The sequence below is a fragment of the Muntiacus reevesi genome, chromosome 5 (genome assembly GCF_963930625.1).
Source record: "Muntiacus reevesi chromosome 5, mMunRee1.1, whole genome shotgun sequence".
Taxonomy (NCBI): Eukaryota; Metazoa; Chordata; class Mammalia; order Artiodactyla; family Cervidae; genus Muntiacus; species Muntiacus reevesi.
The window spans coordinates 96,204,332-96,227,564 of NC_089253.1; the positions used below are offsets into that span (position 1 = coordinate 96,204,332).

General features: G+C 53.6%; 1 protein-coding gene across 1 annotated transcript; it reads left to right on the forward strand.

Moving 5' to 3' along the window:
- Positions 1-32: 32 nt before the first annotated feature.
- TTC34 (tetratricopeptide repeat domain 34) lies at positions 33-22,558 on the forward strand. Its single transcript, XM_065937146.1, has 8 exons — positions 33-816; positions 7,886-8,720; positions 10,978-11,203; positions 12,317-12,521; positions 13,189-13,355; positions 17,903-18,173; positions 18,974-19,188; positions 22,031-22,558. The coding sequence occupies exons 1-8, from the start codon at positions 33-35 to the stop codon at positions 22,556-22,558; spliced, it is 3,231 nt and encodes a 1,076-aa protein (XP_065793218.1).
- Positions 22,559-23,233: the final 675 nt, after the last annotated feature.

Consider the following 23,233-nt stretch of genomic DNA (forward strand, 5'->3'; position numbering starts at 1 on the left):
AGGATGCACATGGGCCCATCGGAGGTGCGGGCATGATGTCGGCCCAGGAGCTCGTGGCCTGCCTCTGCCGAGAGGGTGACCAGCACCTGGCCCTGGGGGAGACCCCGCTGGCCACCGCCTTCTATCTGGCTGCCTTCAGCTGCCACGCTCCCTCGGCCCTGCAGAGCATCCGAGCTGCCCTGCCCGAGACCCGGGGGTCGTCTGTGGTGGCCACCCTAGAGGCCTGGTGCCGAGGTGACAGCCAGATCCCGGCCATCCACTGGGATGGCATGGCGGTGGTCTCCCTGACAGGGACCCTGGCCTGCGCCTTCCTGGCCACCCTCTGCCCCGACCACCCCATTGCGGCCCTGCACTCCCTGGCCGGCCTGCTGGCACACGGGCACCACGGGGAGGTGGTGCGGCGCTGCGGGGTCCTGCTGGACGCTCACTCCCAGCAGAGCCTGGAGTTGAGGCTGACCCGCGCCCTGGCCTGGGTCCTGTCCGGAACACAGGTGCACACTGGGGTGGCCGACTACCTCCAGGCCTTCGTGGAGAGCGCCGACCGGACCATGGCCTTCATTCACATGCATCAGCAGCCCTACCTCCCTGCTCTGGTCAGAGCCCTCCAGGACTACATCTCAGAGCATCAGGGGGCTGGGGACAGTGCCAGCCAACAGGTGACCAACTGCCAGGGACTCCTTGCAGCCCTGGACCCTGGGGGCACCTGGAGCATCACCCTGTCGCCTGAAGCCCTGCTCCAGCATGGCAGGTATGAGGACTGCCGGGCAGCCTGCAGCCGGGCCCTGGAGGCCACCCCAACGGGGTGCAGACCCCAAGGTAGGCATGCCCTCCATACCCACCAAGGACCAGGTTGAAAGTTGCTCCTGCTGTCACTTCACTGCATGGTTAAGTCCTGCTCATGGTGGGGGTGGGAGTTGTGCTGGTGTTGGGGACACCACAGTGACAAAACAGACAGGCCCCTGACCTTACAGAGCACCAAGAAAAGAAGACAAAATTTGTGCTTTGAGAAAGCACTGTGCGAGGTGCTGTTTTAGCCCGCTGGTCAGGGAAGGCTTCTTGGAGGAGGCGTCATTTGAGCTGAGACTGAAGGATTGGCAACAGAAACAGAATGTGAGAAAGAATTGGGGTGTCCATGCCACAGAATGGATCCAGCATGGCTGGCAGGGGGCTGTGGGTGGGGGCAGAGGGCAACAGAAGGCTCTAAAGGCAGTAGCCGCAGCTAAGCCCTCTGGCTGAGAACTTTCGATTTTCTCCTCAGAGAAGCAAGAAGTCAGGGAGGTTTTAAACTGAAGTGAGGTGCTCTGAGCTGCATTTTTCAAGTCTCTGTCTGCTGTGCACAGAACGTGCCCTGGGGGCCAGACTGAGAAGAGAAACTCCCAGAGGCTGGATGCGGTCCAGGTCTGAGTTAACACTGAGACAGAAAGGATAAGACTGGCCAGGTGTAGTGAGGGAGGGGAGGAGGGGAGCACAGGGATGGATCGAGAATGACTTTAAGAGTTCACTTTCAGCAGCTGGATGGCAGGGGACAGAGAGGAGCAGACAGGAAAGGGGGCCTTAAAGGCTGGAGACACCCCCAGTTTGAGATGCTGCTCCTGCCCTTTGCTGGGACCTCCCTCTGGTGGGGGCGGAAGTAGTGAGGCCATGGTTGGGAGCACCCAGGAGCCACACACCAGCCTGCCACCCCACTCCCAACCCCCTGCCACCCGCTGGCCTCCCTGTGCACAAGTGGGGGTGGGGGTCACACCCACTTCTGAAGGTTACTGGGCAAATTCAGTGAAACTGTGTATCAAACCCTGAAAAAGGTATCTCCACTAAGTGCTCTCCAATCACCCACTAAGTTCTTCCAAAATGTTCCTGGAGCCCATCAATTGGATGTGTCATTAGGCAGCTGGACACGTGAGCCTTGAGATCCCGGGGCATGGTCTCAAGGTTTTTGGGGATCATCCACACAAGGAAGAGATTGATGGTCATGGTCCAGATCGGGAGAGCCCCCAGGATAGAGTGGGGCAGCTGGACACCTAGAGGCAGGGGCCGGGAGCTGACATTCAGTGGGCGGACCCATCGTTCGGGTGTGAAAAGCATTTTCAGACGCACCACACAGCACCGCTGGAAGCTGGGTGCAGGCATATCTACTCCACCGATGGGACCGCCAAGGGCACACGGAGTGTTCACAGAGGCTGGAATTTGGCCCTCACGTTCTCCTAATTGCCCACTACACTGCTCCCCACAAAAGAGGACCCAGCAAAAGGGACAGGAGGACAAGAAGGAGGAGGGAACTTGGGAGCCCACAGCGTGGTGACACCTGCGTTTATGAGATAAAGAGCTGCCTCTGCCAAATCCATGCAGAGGGGGAGGGGCATGTCTGTCCAGTGTGCCTGCGAGGCTCCTGGTGATGCCAAGCTGAGACGGGAACCAGACAGAACTGAAAAGTGAGCAGGTTTCTTTCTAGGAATATGTCAGAGCAGACACCCTGCAGTCCTCCTACTTTCAATGACCTAAAAATCCTCAACAAAGTCACAACAGAATCCTGAGTAGGAGTCCCTTGGTGCCCAAAGCACAAACACACAGTGACCTGTGAGCTGGGGTCGTTCAGCAACTCCCGGGGTGAGGGGCAGGTCTTTCACTTTAATGGCCAGTAGAGTCCCTGCAGGTGCCTCAGTGGGCACCTGAGGCATTGCCTCTTCTGCAACATAGAAGATTCAGGTTCTGTCCCCGGTTTAGGAAGCTCCTCCCCTGGAGGAGCACACGGCAACCCACTCCAGTATTCTTGCCTGGAGAATTCCATGGACAGAGGAGCTACAGTCTGTGGAGTCACAAAGAGTTGAACAGGAGTGAGCAACTAAACAAAGAGGGGTTCAGAGGAACCTCTGATTTATAGCCAGTTGGTCAGAAGAACCAGTGACAACCTGGATGTATTAGGGTTCCCTGGTGGCTCAATCGGTAAAGAATCTGCCTGCAATGCAGAGGTCTGGATTCAATCCCTGAGTTGGGAAGACCCCCTGAAGAAGGAAATGGCAACCCATTCCAGTATTCTTGCCTAGAGAATCCCATGGACAAGAAGCCTGGCAGGCTACAGTCTACTGGGTTGCAAAGAATCAGACACGACTGAAGCAACTGAACACAAAAAACAGCCCCTGCAGAAATCCAGCGCCTCCAATGGGCTGCAGCCTCGAGGAACATGTTCTAGAAAAACTCTGCTCCCCACCCCCTAGAGACTGCAGGAAGCTGTCTGTCCTGCCTGGGCTCTGCCATGGATAGGAGAACCTTCCCTACAAATTACTACCTTAATTACGCCAAAATCACTTGTGTCACTGGGATCCACCTTATCACAACCACACAAGCAAAGCTTACTATGTGAATGAATACATTTTGCTATAACAGACTTTTTACAAACGCAGATTACTATAACAAATGCATTCTAATCTCAAGGCTACTTATCCAAAGTCCCTGGAAACATTGACCAAAGTCTTCCATATTTGGGAATATGCTCAGTCCTTCTTAGTAGATGGAGATACAGGGAATAGTAGTGCTGGAGAAGATTCTTGAGAGTCCCTTGGACTGCAAGGAGATCAAACCAGTCAATCCTAAAGGAAATCAATTCTGAATATTGTTTGGAAGGACTGATACTGAAGCTGAAGCTCCAATACTATGGCCACCTGATGTGAAGAGCCGACTCATTGGAAAAGACCCTGATGCTGGGAAAGATTGAGGGCAGGAGGAGACAGGGGAAACAGAGGATGAGATGGTTGGATGGCATCACCAACTCAATGGACATGAATCTGAGAAAACTCTGGGGGATGGTGAAGGACAGGAGAGCCTGGCGTGCTACAGTCCATGGAGTCACAAAGAGTTGGACATAGCTTAGCGATGGAACAACAATACAGGGACACTCAGTGCATGAGGACAAGATACAGAACAAGAGCCACATCTCCCAGGGGTCGAAGCTCCCTGGCTGCTTATCTTTGGAAAGTCCCCAGGAGCCGTATCCTGTTTGTTCAAGATTCCTCATTAAGAACCACTGGGGTAGGTGAGAGACATAGCCACGATTCACCCAGCATGGAAAGAGTTGGCTTGGCCTTGAGATTAGCTGGGACCAGCAGAAAACAGCAGAAGTGATGCTGTGTGGTTCTGGAAGCCAGGCTCCACCTCCATCCTCCTGGAACCTCCCCAGTGTCATGCACAGAAGGTAGCTAGTGAATCACGAGGGCACACACCAGGAGGGAGGCTCAGCCTATGGCCAACACCAGGACCCCAGACACGTGAGTGAGGCCACCTTACACCTGCCTGCGCAGTCAAGTCCCAGATGGCCTTGGCCACAGGAATGATCCCCGATAAGACCAACAGAACTGCCAGTTCAGCCCAAACTGAAGAAGAATCACTGCAAATAGAAAACAGTTGTTTCTTTAAGTCACTAGGTTTTGTGGCATTTTGTTACACAGCAACAGTAGCTGATACAACTGTATACTGAGTCAAAGCATTGGGTTTTGATGCATCCTTTAACCAAAACTGACTTAAATAATACAGGACTTATAGGCTTATGTTTCTATAATAATGTAATTTATAACATTAATTAATGGAAGAAAAATTAGGGAATAAATTAGGGGAGCGTATTTTGTAATATTTAACATCTCCAAAATTTAAACAACCAGGAATAGAAGAAAATGTACTTAATTGGAAAAGATAAAATCTATCAAAACCTACCAAAATATCATACTTAATAGTGATATTTTAGAACCAAGAATGTGGTGGCTGCCCACACCCCCATTTATACATCACTGCTTTAGAGATGCTAGCCAATGCAATAAGGGGAAATAATAAGACTAGAAAGGAAGAGATAAAGCAACCATTATTTCAGACAATATGATTAGCTATGTAGAAACCCAACAGAAACAACAAAAATGTATTAGATATAGGAGTAGAATTTAATAGGAGATACAAAAAAGTATTTATGTTTACAGACACCAACAATGAATAGGAGCTTAATGGTTTTAAAGTACACCTTTTACTGTAGCAAAAGAAAATAATTTATTTCAATAAGCCATATGACTTTATGGAGAACTCTGTAGCACTTTATTAAAATAAATAATGCCTCTGTAAGCAGAGAGATAGCCAATGTCTCCTGATAGAAATACTTGATATGATAGTAGAGCAGAGGACCAATAATAGACAAGACAAAGAAGAAGGAGTAAGAGCCGAAAGAGAAGGGGAGTGGAGAGGGGAGAAGATGGAGAAGAAAACAGTGGTATACAATTGTCTCTACCAGTTAATACAAAGCTATACTAATCAATACAGAAAGATATTGACTTGAGGAATAGATGGACTAATAAAACAAATTAGAGAGGCCAGAAACAGACCTATAATTATCTGGAACTTAATATATGAGAGTTAGCATTGCAAAGCTACAGGGGAAAAAAGAGGACCATGATTCAGTACATAGTACTGATTCTCTACCTCAAACCATGCAAAAAAAGTAAATTCCAGGTGAATTATGTTAACAGCTAAGCTTTACATTTTCTAAAAGAAAATATGAGAGAATATCTTAAGGTTCTGTGAACAGCTAGGCTTCTTAAGATGCAAAAGTAATGGAAACAATAAAGAAAAATTTGATACATTTGATTGAATTGAAATTTTTAAACTTCTATTTTGCCCACAATTGTAGAAAATGAGAGGACAATCCACAACAGAGAGAAAATATTTCCAAAATATTCAGTGGGTAAAAGATGAGTACCCAGAGTATTTAAAGAATTCCTACATATCCATAAGGGAGAAAAAATCCAGTACAAGAACTGGCAAATGCATTTCCCAAAAGAGAAAACACAGATGGCTAATAAACATGTGGAAAATATTCAACATCATAGTAATGATACAAATGCAAATTAAAACAATGAGATACCACTTTCTCTACCCAACAGATTGGCAGGAAAGTATTTTTAAATAAATGAGCCTCACCAGCAATCAGGAAAATGAAAATTAAAACAACAGTGGTAACATTATAGCATGTTATATCCCCTCACCACCAGACTGTCAAAATGTTTTAATCTAACAATAAAAGATCCTGGATTTCAATAACGTTGAACTAGCTAGACTAAACTGTGTGTCCCACGGATAATTATAAAATTGGGGCAAAATATAAAATGCAAATATTTGGCAGTTGAACAGTGACCAAATGCAGGCAGAAACCAGAGACTGACCCTAAAAGATGAAGACTACACAAGGTGAGATTTGTAGTTTTGCAGCTTTTTGACTCCTCAATCCACATAGGACAGAAAGTTGCCATTTTACTCATTTGAGATGTCATATGACAGAAACTAGGGATGAGAAAAGTAGTTGCAAAGTTAGAGGGGAAATCCTAAAAAGGATAGAGCCACATTCAGGGAGGAAAAGAGATAAGACCCCAAATCCATGTTATTGCTGTTCTTCCTTGTTCAGTCACTAAGTCATGACCCCATGGACTACAGCACACCAGGCTTCCCTGTCCATCACCAACTCCCAGAGCCTGCTCAAACACATGTCCATCCAGTCAGTGATGCCATCCAACCACCTCATCCTCTGTTGTCCCCTTCTCCTCTTGCCTTCAATCTTTCCCAGCATCAGGGTCTTTTCCAGTGAGTCAGTTCTTTGCATCAGGTGACCAAAGTATTGGAGTTTCAGCTTCAGCATCAGTCCTTCCAATGTATATTCAGGGTGGATTTCCTTTAAGAATGACTGGTTTGGTCTCCTTGCAAGGAGATTAAATCTGTATATTAAATCCACTTAAACCCTTGGCTGTCCACTGACCTGCACACACAAGAGAGACTGCTGCTGCTACTAAATCACTTCAGTCGTGTCCGACTGTGTGACCCCATAGACGGCAGCCACCGGGCTCCCCTGTCCCTGGGATTCTCCAGGCAAGAACACTGGAGTGGGTTGCCATTTCCTTCTCTAGCGCATGAAAGTGAAAAGTGAAAGTGAAGTCGCTCAGTCATGTCCAACTCTTAGCGACCCCGTGGACTGCAGCCTACCAGGCTCCTTTGTCCATGGGATTTTCCAGGCAAGAGTACTGGAGTGGGATGCCATTGCCTTCTCCGACAAGAGAGACTGGGTGGCCTGAAAAAGTAACAGCTGGAAGCTGCAAGAACTAAATGGGATTTTCAGCTGCTTCCCACTTGAGAAGACAGAATTTGGAGTTTGATCCTAGTCAGTTTCAGTTCAGTTCAGTTCAGTCGCTCAGCCATGTCTGACTCTTCTCGACCCCATGGACCACAGCATGCCAGGCCTCCATGTCCATCACCAACTCCCAGAGTCTACTCAGATTCATCTCCCATTGATTCCGTGATGCCATCCAACCATCTTATCCTCTGTCGTCCCCTTCTCTTCCTGTCTTCAATCTTTCCCAGCATCAGGGTCTTTTCAAATGAGTCAGATCTTCGCATCAGGTAGCCAAAGTATTGGAGTGTCAGCTTCAACATCGGTCCTTCCAATGAACACTCATTGCCTGCTAAAACAAAATTCAGATCTTTTCAAAGAAACATAACTGAACCCAGAGTCTCTACAAAAAAATCAACCGGATGTCTAGTGTACAATTTTTAAAATTTACTAAACATGCAAAGAAATGAAAATAAAAGGTGAGCCACAGTCAGGAGAAAAAAAAATCAACAGAAATTGACCCAGAGTTTCCCTGGTGGCTCAACTATTGAGCCTGTGTTCTAGAGACCAGAAACCCCCTGAGGGGCTCCCGACCTCCTGCCAGCCCTCATCCTCTTCATGCCCTGTCCTTGGCCACTGAGACTCCAGGGGCTTGGCATGAGATGCTTCAGAGGGTCCTCCACAGGAGGGTTGGAATCTACAGGTGGTTCCCCTGGAGGACATGGCCACGACAGAACCAACGCCTCTGTTCTCTCCCCAGGTGAGCGTCTGGCCACCCTGTTGGTCACCCGCGCTGCAGCGACCTTTTTCCTAGACAGCGGGGCCCAAGACCTGCTTCGGGACCTGCACCGGGCCTTCCGGGAGAGCCCCTCGGGGGCTCGGAGGCAGTTTGAGGCTGTGCTCTCCGCCGGGGACCGGGAGCGCTTGCACGCCCAAGTGCAGGAGGCTGCGGACGTGGGCTTCTCCCACTTCCAGGAGACCGTGCGGAGTCGCCCCGAGCTCCGCGAGGACTCTGGCCGTGAGCTGCTGGTCCCGGTGACCCGAGCGCTCCGGGTCCTGTGTCGAGTCGCCCCGCCCGGGGCGCGCCCCGCACTGGGCGCCCGACTGGCCGAGTGCCTGCTGCTGGCAGGCGACGCGGCGGGCGCCCGCGCGCTGTGTGAGCGCTTGCTCCGGCCCTCGCGCACCGGGGACCGTGCCAGGGACCGCGCGCCCCTGATGGCGCTGCGCGGCTTCTGCGCGCTACACTCTGGCGACTCAGGGAGCGCCCAGGAGGACTTCCAGGCGGTAGTGGAGCTGGGACCGCCTCACTTGAGTGGCTGCGTGCGCGCCCTGTGCGGCCGCGGGCTGCTTCGAGTGCTGGCGGGCAGCGCCTTCCTGGGTGCACTGGACTATGTTACCGCCTGCCGCCTAGGCCCCGAGGAAACTCTGCTTGTCACCAAAACCTACGTGCCCTGGAACCAACGGGGGCTGCTGCTGACCGTGCTGCGCGAGGAGGGCCACAAGATGCTGCAGCGGAGGCCAGAGCCAGGACCCAAGAGCTGGCGGGGCCGCCGGACTAAGGCCGCGGAGACAGACAGCCCCGCTGTGCAGGAAGGGTAAACACTAGCCCCGCGCACCCACCTGGGGCTGCTGCTTCATTCTGGTCCGCTCCAAGGTAGTCGGGGTGTGTGCCGTACTACTTTATAGATGAGTAAACTGAGGCAGGGAGTTGCTAGGTGATTTCCCTAAGGCCCTGGTTGGGGGTGTAGTCCTGGAGCCCAGATCTTGGACCCTTGGTCCAAAACGGCAGATAACATTATGCACTTAGAAAATTAGAAACTCAAAAATGGAAATGAAAAAACAGAACTTACCCGTCATCCCAGTTTGCATTCCCTTGTTTCTCTTTATACATACAAAATAGAGTTCACAAAACTGAATTTGTGCTCAGTATGCAAATATAACCCACATTTTTACTCACTGAATCATGAACATTTCTTCTGCTGCTACTTACCTTTCTCAGACAGCCTGGTAGCTCATCCTGTGAACATCCCATCAGGGCTTCGGGCATTCCCAGCTCCTCTGCTCTTAGCTATAATGCTACCATGGTAACATCCACTCTTGGACTATTCTGCCCTAAAGATTCGACAGAAGCTGAGCGCTGGGGTCAGAGGGCACAGCTCCCTGTGAGGCCCTTGACCTTGGAGCTGCCCACCTGCCCATCAGGCCACATGCTCCAGCCCTGATGCTCCTTCTGCAAAGTTCTTCAGCAGCCCCGTGGGTGAAACTGCAGATGTTTTGATTGGCATTTCTCTGGTTGCTGGGAGGTGGTGAGAAGGTGTTTTAGCAAAACTAACACTGGGCAGGGGGGCCCTGGTGTGTTTGATGTCAGCATCCTCATCCCTACACCACACACACACACACACACACACACACACACACACCACACACACACATACACAGATACACACACACATACACACCACACACACACATACACAGATACACACACATACACACCACACACACACATACACACATACACACCACACACACACATACACACACACACACACCACACACACACACACCACACACACACATACACAGATACACACACATACATACACACACATACACACCACACACACAGAGATACACACACACACCCCACACACACACATACACAGATACACACACACACACACCACACACACACACATACACAGATACACACACATACACACCACACACACACATACACACATACACACCACACACACACATACACACACACACACACCACACACACACACACCACACACACACATACACAGATACACACACATACATACACACACATACACACCACACACACAGAGATACACACACACACCCCACACACACACATACACAGATACACACACACACACACCACACACACACACATACACAGATACACACACACATACACACACACACACACACACCCCACACACACATACAGATACACACACACACCACACACACACATACACAGATACACACACATACACACACACCCCACACACACACGTACAGATACACACACACACACAACACACACACATACACAGATACACACACACACACATACACATACACCACACACACACATACACAGATACACACACATACACACACACCACACACACACATACACAGATACACACACACACATACACACACAGATACACACACAGATACACACACATACACATACACACATACACACACATACACACACATTCACACCCACATACACACACACACACACACATACACACACACTGGCTTCCTCGACCCCAGTTCCTTCATTTGTATCGCTTTGATTTGCTGGTGAGGAGGAATTTTCTTGTAGGAGATTTGGGGCCCTTTATACCTGTTCTCTTGGGAACCGTCAATTCCAGGCTCCAGCTGTGTCCCAGTAGGAGCTCATGCTCATTCCCAAGAGGGCCCCGGGGTCATTCCAAGTGCAGCCTGTGCGTTATCTAGCTCTGCGGACCACACACCTGAGCCCTACAAGGCCAACACTGTTACCTGTTTTTGCAGAAAAGAAAACTAGGGCAGAGTGGGCTGGGGGTCAGCATACAGCCTCACTTCCTCATCTGTGAAATGCCTGCCCCATAGGGCGGGAGAGGGTCAGAAAGGGCAGCTCCGGGCTCTGTGACCAGCATGAGCCGGCACCCTCCTGTAGAAACCTGGTGTCTGAGATGCAGCAGGAAGGGAGCTGCCTGGACAAGGTGCAGGAAGTAGGATTTGCCTGCAGCCCACCTCCTGGGCAGATGGAAGGGGTTTAGGGAAGGGTCAGCTCTCCCCCAGCTGCTCTCTCCACAGGGATGCACACGGCGTGCACCAGCTGGCCACGCTCCTGATGGAACTGGACACAGAGGATGAGGCTTCTCGCCTTCTGGCAGCTGACGCCCTATACCGCCTGGGCCGCCTGGACGACACCCACAAGGCCCTACTGGCAGCCCTCTCCCGGAGGCCTCAGGCGGCCCCTGTGCTGACGCGGCTGGCCCTGCTGCAGCTCCGGAGGGGATTCTCCTACGATGCCAACCAGGTGAGAGGGCCCCAGCAGGCCACAGCAAGGCAGCTCGACACAGGGCACAGTGCTGTGGAGGGCACCAGGCCCCCACTGGCCCCTCTTTCAACACCCTGCACCCAGACTTGTCCCAGCCCCAGCTTGTCCCAGGCACGGCTTGTCTCAGCCCCAGTTCTGCCACCTCCAGCAAGTCCTCACCTCTCTGACCCTCAGTCTCCTCAACTGTACCCTGACCTTTCAGGTTCTCATGAGAATTAGCTGCAGCAGGTACCCCAGGGCGCAGTCGACCTCCATCATGCGATAGTGCTCTGTATTTGCTTTTGTTGCTATGAAGAAAAAGCCATGAGCTGAGTGTCAGCGGAGCTTAGTCCCAAATCTCCCACGTAAACTAGGCTTGCTGATGACCCTGTCCCAGGGTGGAGGAGCCCCCAGACTCTCCAGCCCTTCTCTCCTCCCTTGGAGACCACTTGGCTCGCGGGGCAGTGTGACTTCGCCTCCCTCAGGTCCTGTGAGGCCAGAAGATCATATTCCCAGGAAAGAGACGTCAGGCTTTGGGGCAGGGCTGTGGAACCTGTCAGCCTGCTTCTTCCGCTCTGGCCTCTTTTGGGCTCTGGTCGCCCTGAGTTGGGCCATAAGGGTGGGAGGGAAGGATGCTCTGGGTCCTGCCTGTCCTGCTCTGGGACCGGCGTCCACACATGTGCAGCGGGCAGGGGCAGTATCGGGTGGGTAGCTGTGAAGTTATGTCCTGCCCCCTCCCCACTCACTCCGCCCAGAGCAGGGACAAGTCCCAGGGTCCCTCCTGGTGCCTTCTGAAGGACTCCCCGGGCTTCTGTCACTTTATTAATTTGAAAGCCCGCTTTCCCTGAACTTCTCAGACCTGCCGTGCGCAGGTCCGTAAGGCCAGATCTCTGCCTGCCGGTAATGGAGGAGGAGGCGCGGCTCTAGGAGGCTAAGACCATCACCACCACCACCGCCACCCCAGCCCGAAGTAACTCCCCCGAGAGCCACGCCCCCATGAGCCACGCCTTTGCAAGCCCTATCCCTGAGCCACACCCCTGCGCGGAGGATGGGGGTGGAGCTGTCTGGGCCGGCCTCAGAGAGGGCCCAATGGTGACACCCCTTCCCTTGCAGCTGGTGAAGAAGGTGGTCCAGTCAGGGGACACGGCCTGCCTCCAGTCCACCCTGGCCGTCTTCTGTCACGAGGACCGGCAGCTGCTCTGGGGCCACTGCCATGCGAGGGCCCTGGCCATCCTGCGGGCACGACCAGGAGGGGCCGAGGGCGGGGCCCACACCAGGGAGGCCATCGCCTACCTCTCTCTGGCCATCTTTGCCTCAGGTAAGAGCCTCCCGCCCCCCTCCTCCCACCCCCATTCTGCCAGGTACCTGGGGATAAGAGGAGCCCGTGCCATGTGGAGAAGGGGTGTTGTCAGGCACCAGCGGTCTGAGCACATGCTTGGTTCACAGGTGTTTCCTGACCCCTGATCACCTTGATGCTAAAGCCTAGGAGAGGGCCCAGCCAGCTGGGGCCTGAACTGGGACCCTCCCCTGTATCCTGGGCTCCATACCACACATCCAGGCCCTGAGGGTAGGGGGACCAGGCTGGCACTTTCATGCCTGCAGCCATTCCATGACCAGCTGCTCGGATCCTTTCCTACCTCATACCTCCCTTCATTTCACCTCAAATGCAGCTGCAGTGCCCCCTCCTCTAGGAAGCCCCCTCTGACTGTCCACCAACTCTCCCAGACACCACTCATCCGGGTTGGGCTCCCGGAGCCAGGCTGTGTTCCACAGCCAGGGCCCCCAGGCCAATCCAGACTGCTCCCCAGTGTGTCTTGGTGCCCAGCAGTCTGTGAGCATCCGAGGTGACCCCAGAGCTGGTGTACCCCTTCCCCCAACCCTTTGGGCACCAGGGCGGGTGCAGAAAGTACTGAGTGTGGGCAGACACGCTGAACCTGGCCGTGCCCTGCAGAGGTCACATCCTGACGCCACGCCCCTTCCTTCAGGAAATCAGGCCACTGAGTCCCTGCTCACCCGAGCCCGCTGTTACGGCTTCCTGGGCCAGAAGAAGACAGCCATGTTTGACTTCACCTCCGTGCTGAGGGCTGAGCCGGGGAACGCACAGGCACTGTGCGGCCGGGCACTCCTGCACCTGGCCTTGGATGAGCAGAAGGTACCGGCCCCATGCTCCCCACTTGGGACAGGGCAGGTGGTGGTGCTCAGGAGAGGCACTGCCCTCCCTCTCAGCCCCCCAGGAGAGAGGACGCAGGACCAGGCATCGAGTGTGACACATGCATCTAAACCCTGCCCGCTCTGGGGCTCACGGAGCCTCACCGTCACATCCCTGGTTTCAGGTAGCCTTTTCACCGTCACATCCCTGGTTTCAGGTAGCCTTTCGCTCTCATCTGAAGAGCTGCTCCCAGCTTCCATCAATGTGGATAGATATGCAAAGTCTCAGGGTTACTGGGGGGACCCCACCTTGGAGTAAAGAGACCTTGGCTGCCTCTTGGGTGCCACCCTAAGCTGTCTATACAGGACCTGTGGTTTCGGGTGGTTGGCATGCAGGGGCGGGGGTGGGAGGTAGTCCATTGCCAGGCCCAGGATAGGTACTTTCCACAGAGAAGCTGTGTTCAGAGGCAGCCACAGCCAAACAGCCCTGGACAAGGGCCGTTTGAAGCCAAGAGTGATGTCATGGGTGAGAAACTGAAACCACTGTCTGCTCTGATGCTTCGCTGGGTCAAAGTACAGCCCAGAGGTAACCAGCCTGCCAAGCTTCTGAATTCCTTAAGGACTGGAGTCACAGAAGACAAGGAAAAGAGATCCATCCAAGATACCACCGGAATGAGAGCCTCTGAAGACGGTGTTTCTGCCTGCCGGGGTATCGCGTTTCCCCGAGGTCACTGGCACCTGGTGTCTGTTCCAGCCTGGGCACGCACGTGTGGTTGGGAGCCCAGCCCTCTGCAGGCCCCTTCCTGTGCTGGGAAAGCACCTGCTTTCTCAGAGACGAGCCCACTAAACAGAGACGGGATTCAGCCAGGAGGCAAACCCCTGGAACCCCGCCCCTGGGTGCTCCCGACATGCCAGCAGCTCCTCTGAGAGGTGCCTCAGAAACATCTCTAAGCAGAGGCTACCCCACCTTGTCCCCCCCGAACTTCCTCCTCCTAGAGATGGGCTGAGGCCAAGTGCCCAAAGCCCTCCAGCCTTTCACTAAGAGAGAAGCTCTGAGTCAGCCTGCGAAGGTCCAGAATCCAGAATCCTTCTCCCCCACCTCCAATTTTCTGAGCAAATCCTGAAACATCTCTGAGCTTTGTTTCAACATCAGTAAAATGGGGGGAGGGGTGCTTGTTCAAGGTCACCAGAGCCTCAGCCTTGAGAGGGAAGTGCTTATTCAAGGCTGTCAGATACTCAGCCTCATGCGTGCGAGTGTGCTCAGCCATGTCCAACTCTTTGAGACCCTATGGACTGTAGTCTGCCAGGTTCCTCTATTCATGGAATTTTCCAAGCAAGAATACTGGAGTGGGTTGCCATATCCTACTCCAGGGGACCTTCCTGACCCAGGGGTCAAATCCACCTCTTTCCTCTCCTGCATTGGCAGGTAAATTCCTTACAACTGCACCCCCTGAGAAGCACCCATTCAGGACCATTCAGCCTGGTGCCTGGTCCTCAGTGAGGGCTCCATGGGTGGGAGCTGGAATTCCCATGAGCCAGCACAGAATTGGACTTTTTCCTTACAAAGGTAACCAACCAACAGGTTTGCCACTGGCCAACACCAGGGTCAGGTAGGACCCAGGTCATGGTCTAGGAAGGATTAGAGAGGACCATACTTTCATCCAGCCATCTAAGGACTCTGTCTAAGACCTCGTCCCCCACACACTTGCTCCAGGAGAACCCCGTTCCTGGACTTTAAAAGTGTGTAACTAGAAGAGGTAATAGATACTGGGCTTCTGAAAACAAAATACCTAGATAAAATACATGGCAACTGTCTTCAGATCTTGGACAACAGACAGTGAAGACCTGCCATCCCTGAGAGAAGGGAAACCACAAAAGGGGAGCCCCAGGGGAGCCCCACAATAACCTGACTTTCTGCCTGGGGAGCCTTTCCTGTTACTCACCAGGAGGTGGGGCAGTCCGCTTGCTGAGCTGAGGAGGCAGAGGCTGGGATTCCTGGCTGATGCGGTAGCTGAAATTTGCAACAAAGGGCAATGGAGAAACTGGGGCTATGCAGAGGGGAGAAGCCTTCATGGGATTCCAGGTGGGTTCTTGTCTGAGCTGATCTGCAAGTGCAGGGGCCCCACAGAGCTCACAGGTGGCAGGAGATGTTGGAATCCTGACCCCGCCAGAGCAGAAACTCCTCTGAATACCTTAGGCACTCAGCTGAGACCACGCCCTGAGTAAAGTTCATGTTTTTAGTCACTTCAGTCGTGTCCGACTCTTGTGACCCACCAGGCTCCTCCGTCCATGGGATTTCCCAGGTGAGAACACTGGAGTGGGTAGCCATTTCCTTCTTCAGGGGACCTTCCCAACCCAGGGATCGAATCAATGTCTCCTGCTTGACAGGCGGATTTTTTTTTACCACTGAGCCATGAGGGAAACCAAGTCAAGGTCATATTTTAGGACTAAGTTCAAAACTGAAATGGATCTGCCCTCACAAGGAACAAAACCAAATCTAACGGAAACAAAATGAGCCACCAGAATAAAACACAACCTCCTTTATGAGACGGTGACATAGTCCAGACTCTACAATGTACTATCCACAACTTCCAGCCCAAAATCAAAAAACTGCTGAACACCCAGAGAACCAGGAAATGTGACCAATAATCAGAAAACTAAGTACTCAATAGAAACAGAACTTGAGATGGAACAAATGTTTAAATTAATAGATAAGGGTGTTAAAACAGGGATTATAAACATGTGAAGAACGTCAAGGAAAATTTTTCATAATGAGTGAACAGATGGAAAATCATAGCAGAGAAACAGAAACTATAGAGAAGAATCAAGTGGAAATTCTGGAGCTGAAAGGTGTATCTAAAATTTTAAATTTACCAGATGCGCTTAACAACTGGTTGGAAACTGCCAAAGAAAAGGTTAGTAAAATTAAGGATGGACCAGTAGGAATTATCCAATCTGAAGAACAGAGTGGGGGAAATGATCTTCTTCTTAATGAAGGGGGCTTCAGTGACCTCTGGGATGATACCAAGCACTCCAGCATATGTATAATTATAGTCCTGGAGGAGAAACAATGGGGCAAATATATATGCATGTATTTATATTAATATATGTATTTGTTGTTGTAAAAGTATTTGAAGAAATAATGCCCAAAAATTTTACAAGAAGCTCAACAAATCCCAAGATGATAAACACAAAGAGAACCACACTTGGTTGCACCTTAATCAAATTTCTGAAAACTAAAGATAAACAATATATTCAAGGCAGCCAGAGAGAAAAAGAAATATTACATATAGTAGAACAACAGTAATAATCCAACTCAACAGACATGAGTTTGAGCAAACTCCGGGAGATAGTGAAGGACAGGGAAGCCTGGCGTGCTGCAGTCCATGGGGTTGCAGACTCGGAGACGACTGAACAACAGAAGAGCAGTATGAGCAATGACTGACTTTTCATAGAAACAATGGAAGCCAAAAAACAATGGGATGGCATTTCTAGAGACACATTTTGTACTTGTGGGCTTCCCATGTGGCTCAGTGGCCAATGCAGGAAATGCAGCAAATGCAGGTTCAATCCCTGGGTCGAGAAGATCCCCTGGAGGAAGAAATAGCAAGCCACTCCAGTATTCTTGCCTGAAAAACTCCATGGACAGAGCAGCCTGGCTGGCTACACAGTCCATAGGGTCATAAGAGTTGGACATGACTGAGCAGCTGAGCAAGAGACTTTGTAACTTATAGGACAACAGCTAGAAAATGTTAAAGAGAGGCAGAGTTTCCTGTTTTGTTTTGTTGTGTTGTGTTTTTGTTTTGGCCACAGCACAGCTTGCAGGATCTTAGTTCCCTGACCAGAGGTCAAACCTGTGCCCCCTGAAGTAGAATGTAGAGTCCTAACCACTGGGTAGTCAGGGAATTCCCAAAAAGAGGCAGAGCTAAGAGGCTAAAGGAGGAACTAAAATAAAATAATAAACCTATTCAATTAACCCAAAAGAAGGTAGAAAAGGAGGGGGAAAGACATCAAAGTACAAAGAAAAGGACAACTAGAAAACCAACAGGAGGATGGACCTGAGGGTGGTTTCATGGCTCCTGACTATTGGCCAGGTCAGAGGTCAGATGCAAATGACTCTCCAGGGTCAAGGCTATCCTAAAGAGCCCAGCCTCCCTGGACCTCATGTGCTTCCACGGCATCATCAGGGCCTCCAAACTCCTCTTCCCCTCCTCACCTCCAAGCTGCAGGCTCAGCCCCTGGCCTCTGGCCCTTCTGCTGCCAACCCAAGCCCCGCTCTGTGCCATAGCGGGTTTTTGATCAGCATGGCCCTTTTGGGGCTCCAGACCATCACCCCTGTCCAGAACTCTGATACCATTGCTATAACTTCACCACACACTGCCTTTACAGCTCACCCTACAGGCCCTCCTGTTGACTGACCCTCACCCCATGGTGAAAGGGCAGAGGCTGGACCATCTGCCTGTTCTGGTGTCCCCAACACTAGGGCACTGAGAGGAACACAACAAATATGGGACGACTTCTGCCACCCACCCTGACCTCCTCCCCTTGCAGGAGGCTGTGGATGACATCCTCTCCGCTCTGAGGCTCAGCCCGAGAACCGCAGTTCCTGAGATCTGCTCTCTGAAGCCGGAGGCCCAGGCCCTCATCACCCAGAGCCTCTCCTCCCACTGCCGGGCCCTCCTGAGTCAGCTGCCGGACACAGGGGCCCACCTCAGTGACAAGGACGCCCAGAACCTCCTGGCTGCGGGGAAGGCACTGATTGAAATTGATGCCAGGCAGCCCCTCTGGCACATGCTCTTGGCAGATGCGCTCGCTGCAGTGGGTATGTGTCTGCCCAGACACAGGACGTGAGCATCGTCCCTACTTCTCCCACCCTGGACTCTTTTGTGTAAAATGGGAGGAAGAGACCCTAGACTCAGTGGCAGCTAAGGTACCTCCCACCCTGAGTCCCAGGACTCGTGACCTGTTCCCATATGGGTCCCTGTGCAACTTTGTCCACCGGGAGATGAGCTGAAGCCATGATTTGGGGTTTTGTGAAAGGCTCAGATGCTTAGGCCTCCTCTTTAACTCATGCATTTATTCAGATGTTTACAGACTTCCCTGTTCTGGGTGAGACTGTCTTAGGCCCACATGTGCCAAAACATTGGTCTTTACTGCAAAATCCTGAGAATATTTCAGCACTAAGTTGAACAGGGAGCTCTCTCTGCAACCTGCATTTCCCGGGCATGTCATCATCACTTCCAAGCCTGTGAGGTGCCCCCACCAAGGCCTTTGGGGACCCCGGAGGCTGCTCTGATCCCATGCAGCCCTACTCAGAGAGAAAGTAGGTCCTTTCAGTGACCATGGTGAGGGAGCTCCCAGTCCTGCTGCTCCACCTGGGGGTCATAGAGTTTAATGACACCCCCTAGGTGGAGGGCTTGGTCATCAGGTGAATCCATGTGACCGACAAGGTGTCACTATGTCCCTCTGTTCCCTGCTCCTTCCTTCTGGGACTAAGGTCTTCCATTAACCAGTCACTCCCAGAGCCAAAGCTGAACAAGAAATACTGTACTGAGCTTCCTAGTGTCCCCCTCCACCACCGCCCTAGCCCCACTGTGACTGTCCTTCCCCAATCCCTGACAGGCAGCTTTGAGGAGGCCGGTGCCCATCTGCAAAAAGTCCTGCATCCCACCCCTCCATCAGAGGCAGCCCGCGCCCGGCGTGGGCTGCTCCGGCTCAAGAAGGGGGATGTGGTGGCCGCTGCACAGGACCTGCAGTGCCTTGCAGAGACGGATGCCCAGGACCTCGGCTTCCTACTATGTCTTCTGGAGGCTTCAGAGAGGCAGAGCCTCACCCAGGTGGGCACAGCAACCCTCGGAGTCCCCAGCCCCGCCCCTCTCCAGCACCTGGGGTGTGAGACCCCCAGGTCTGGGGCCCTGGGGAGCACTGCAAGCCCCCCTGCACCTGATCAGGAGAAGGCATCTGGGTCTCGCCAGCTCAAGCCCTGAAACCCCCAAGATGTCTTCTTTGCATGAAACATATAAGCTGACTTGGGGTTGAGGAGAGGGAGGGGACGGCACCCTCAGAGCCAGATTGAGCCAGGCAGGAGCACTTGGCCCTCATTGGAACCCCACCCCAATCCCCTGGTCAGGCCAGGTGAAGGACGTCCATCCAGAGAGAAAGCAGGTGAACCCTTAGTGAACCAAAAGGGACCCTGAAGGGATGTTGGGCTGGGGCTCTTTGGGTAGGGGATTTTTCTTTCAGCTGCTCATTTGACGAGAAAGTAAGAGCACATTCCATCAGGCCCTGGGTGGAGCCACTGCCAGCACCACGGCCCTCGCATCTCAGGGGGGGTGCCACAGTGGGAGGGGGGGCTCACTTCAGAGGGTGAAAGTGTAGGAAGACCATGAGACAGGGCAGTGGAGTTGCGAGGCAGCTCTGGAGGTGAGATCGCCATGGCAATACAGAGGCCAAGGCAAAAGACTGGAGGCAGAAAAGAACTGGGCGTGTTCAAGGAACAGGTGATCAAAATGCAGCTGCTGTGGAGTGCAGGGGAAGGGGCATGAGGAGAGGTTCAGGGTGGGGGCAGAGGGAAGGGCCCCTTCCTTCACCTGCTGGAGGCAGAAGCAGCCAGGCAGGTACAGGAAGAGGACTGGGGGAATGCAGACAGCAGAATGGATTTCCCTGCAGTGGCTGAATTTCACTTTTTTTTTTTTTTTTTTTTTTTTTGAGGGAGCAGGGGACGGGGTGGGCTGTGAAGGTACCAGTAGGTGGTAGCCAAGAGCATCAGCAGGCCAGTCAAGAACCCCTGCACGACCTGGGGCAAGAATTTCACCGCTTTATGCTTCCACAGACTCTGTCACTCCAGGTCCATCAGGAAAACAGAACCACCTAGGGGTTTCAACGAAGGGTCAATATGGAAGTTGGCTGGATGGGCATTAGGGACAGAAAGAGCTAAGGGAGCCATGGGCAATGTAGGGGGGCGGCCCTTGCAGGGCTGAGCAGACCAAAACTGATAGTGAAAGTCGCTTAGTCATGTCTTTGCGCTCTTTGCGACCCCATGGACTGATTCTCCAGGCCAGAATACCAGAGTGGGTAGCCTTTCCCTTCTCCAGGGGATCTTCCCAACTCAGGGATTGAACCCAGGTCTCCCACATTGCAGGCAGATTCTTTACCAGTTGAGCTACAAGGGAAGTCCAAGAACCTATCAAGGAAGCCCTGAGCAGACCAAGGAGCGTGTTATCAGGACCCAGAACCAGAGGGGCGGCGGCGAAGCCCAGAGATCTCAGAGGCGGGTCCTGGGCTAGAGTCTCAGAGCCCAGAGGAAGGGGAGGAGGGCTGTGAGCTAGGAGAAGAGAGCTAGGTTGAGGTCTCGGAGTTCAAAAGACAGGGCTGGGCAAAGGCGTGTCTGAGTTCTTAGAAGGGCTGGGCCGGGAGATAAGCGCTGAGCCGGGCCGCCTGGAGACGGGTTTCGTTACTGAGAGAGTTCGTGAGACGCTGGGCCGTTGCTGGGCGACGCGGGCCAACACGGAAGTAAGACGGAAGTAGTGGCGCCCCGTTTCCGGCGGTACTACGCCTGCGCGGCTGGTGTCGCCTTGTCACTTTCCACTCCTATTTCGCAGAACCCCTAGGTGAAGCAAGAAGAGGTGGAATAGTTGCCCTGGGCTGCGCGGGGGTTTGACTCTCTTGCTGATGCTCTTGACCTCCCCGTAGAGAGGGCGCTGCACCGAGAGACAGAGTCACCGATCCTCTGTGGCGCGGCCGGGAAGACAAGACCGCGTGCTCACTTGCTGGGTGCACTGTGCTTTCCTGGGGACAGGCGGTGGCCGGGGGCGTTGGTATCACCTGGCTGCATGGGAGAGGGAGGGACAGCGGGAGAGGCAGCGTCTGGTTTGTTCCCCATCAGGCCTTGGGGAGCCACTGTGGGTTCTTGAGAGCAGGAGCAGCCAAGGGAGGCAAGCGGATTTATCCGGGGCGGATGGCGAGAGGAGGTAAGGCATTTTGGCAGATTGAAGAGTGGGCTTCCGCCACACTCAGGAAAGGAAAGTGAGCCTGGGGGGGCAGAGGGGTGGCATTGGCCCTTGGAGCTGCTCCACCCAGACGGGGGCGGCCAGGGCCTCAGTCCAGGAGTCCCCAGGGCAAGAGTGCTAGGATGGACAGCGCCCTCTGACCTCTGACCCTTCCCTGCTGCATCCACCGGGCAGAGGGTGAGTCCACCACGGCCTTCCTGGACACACCGGGGGCGCCTGGAGAGTGTCTCCCTGGCCTTGACTCTGTCTCCACTGGACTGGTTGGTTAGTGAAGTGAGAAGAGCACTAGCACAGAGCAGACCCTGCCTTTCTGATCTGGGGTCCAGGAGGGGGCTCCAGGAACAGGCTGGGCAGAGGAGCAATTGCTGCTGTCCTGGGGCTGGGCAGCCTTGGGAGAAGGGGGAAGGCTGGCTGCAGCCCCATCAGAGTGGGAGGAGCAGAGGGAAGAGAGAAGGTTACCCAAGTAAGAGGAGCTGGGACCACAGTTGGGACAGTAGGGCTGTGAGAAGCAGGGTGAAGGGATTACAAGGGGGTGGTCACTGCCCTGTGCCTCCATACACTACCCCCCAGAAGAAGCAGACAGCATTTGCACAGGGGAGCAAGCAGTGGCTGGCTGTGCAGGGCTTGGAGGGGATGGCCTGACCTCCTTCCCTCCGTCCCCTCTGTGCAGGCTGCAGCCCAGGAAGCTGACACCCTCCTGAACTCGGGACAGCCCCGCCAGGCACTGGGCTACTGCTCGCTGGCTGTCCTGGCGGGTGGCAGCAGCACCTGTCACCTACGCCGTCGGGCCACCTGCCTGGCCGAGCTACGGGAGTTTAGCCGGGCACTTGGGGACCTAGACCACGTGCTCCGAGAGGGCTCAAGGGACAGCAACCTCCAGACACAGGTGGAGGACTTCTGCTCCCGGGGCCGCCTACTGCTGGGTCTGGGGGATGAGGCTGGGGCTGCGGGGGCCTTCGCCCAGGCCCTCCACCTGGCACCCACCCAGGCCCAGAGCAGCCTGTGGGAGCGGCCAGGCCGGGCTCCAGCCACCCACATACTCTTGTGCCAGGCGCGGTGTTGCCTGGTTGAACAACGCTACAGCGAGGCCTGGACGGCGGCCGAGGCCGGCCTCCTGTTGGACCCAGGGCACAGCAGCCTAAAGAGGCTGAAGGCGAGAATCCGGAGGGAGGCGTCCTCGGGCTGCCGGCTCCACTGATCAGCACTCTGCGGGCCCAGCTGTGGGGCCACCCTGTCATCGTCATTCTTCGTCCAGTCCCGAGGAGGTGCTGGGGAGGTTGCTTGAGGAGGTGCTCCCCCCACCCTCTCCCTCTTCCTAGACTTGGGTGGGTTGGCAGATGGCCAGCCTTGGGCAGCAGAGGAGGGAGCTCCCCACCTGCCTGGAGCAGCCATCCTAGGAAGCTCAGAGCCTCTTCCCTTAACAGCTACCTGGTCCTCAAAGCTGGGGCCCTCTTGGCCCACACGTAGGGCTTGGGCCTTAGAGAGAAGTCCTGTTCCTTGTCCCTGGCTTGAGACCTGCAGGTTGAGTGGGGTTCAGGCTGGCCCCTCCTAGCCCTGGGGAGATAGTGACAGCCCAGGAAACCCTTCTCCAGATGTGGAGCAGCCCTTGACCCTGGCCTGACCTCTGGCCAGACATCCTGCAGGGCCTGGAGCCCCTCAAGGGCAAAAAACTCTCAAGCTGGGCCCAAAACCTATGCTTTCATCAAGGTTGTTCTCTAGGGAAGCCAGCACCTTGGGAGGATGATATGGCCTCCCTCCCCTGCCAAGCAGAGACACCTACCCCAAGGGGCCCCCAGTGAGCAGAGCAGCCAGGCATCTACTTGGCATCCGATCTTCTGTTGGATGTAGAGGTGCTTCCTACGTGATTAGACTT

Coding starts and splice junctions, on each gene's coding strand:
- TTC34 (XM_065937146.1), top strand. CDS start 33: ATGATGTCGGCCCAGGAGCTCGTGGCCTGCCTCTGCCGAGAGGGTGAC. Junction 18,174..18,973: donor AGATGCGCTCGCTGCAGTGG/GTATGTGTCTGC, acceptor AATCCCTGACAG/GCAGCTTTGAGGAGGCCGGT. Junction 19,189..22,030: donor AGAGGCAGAGCCTCACCCAG/GTGGGCACAGCA, acceptor CCCTCTGTGCAG/GCTGCAGCCCAGGAAGCTGA.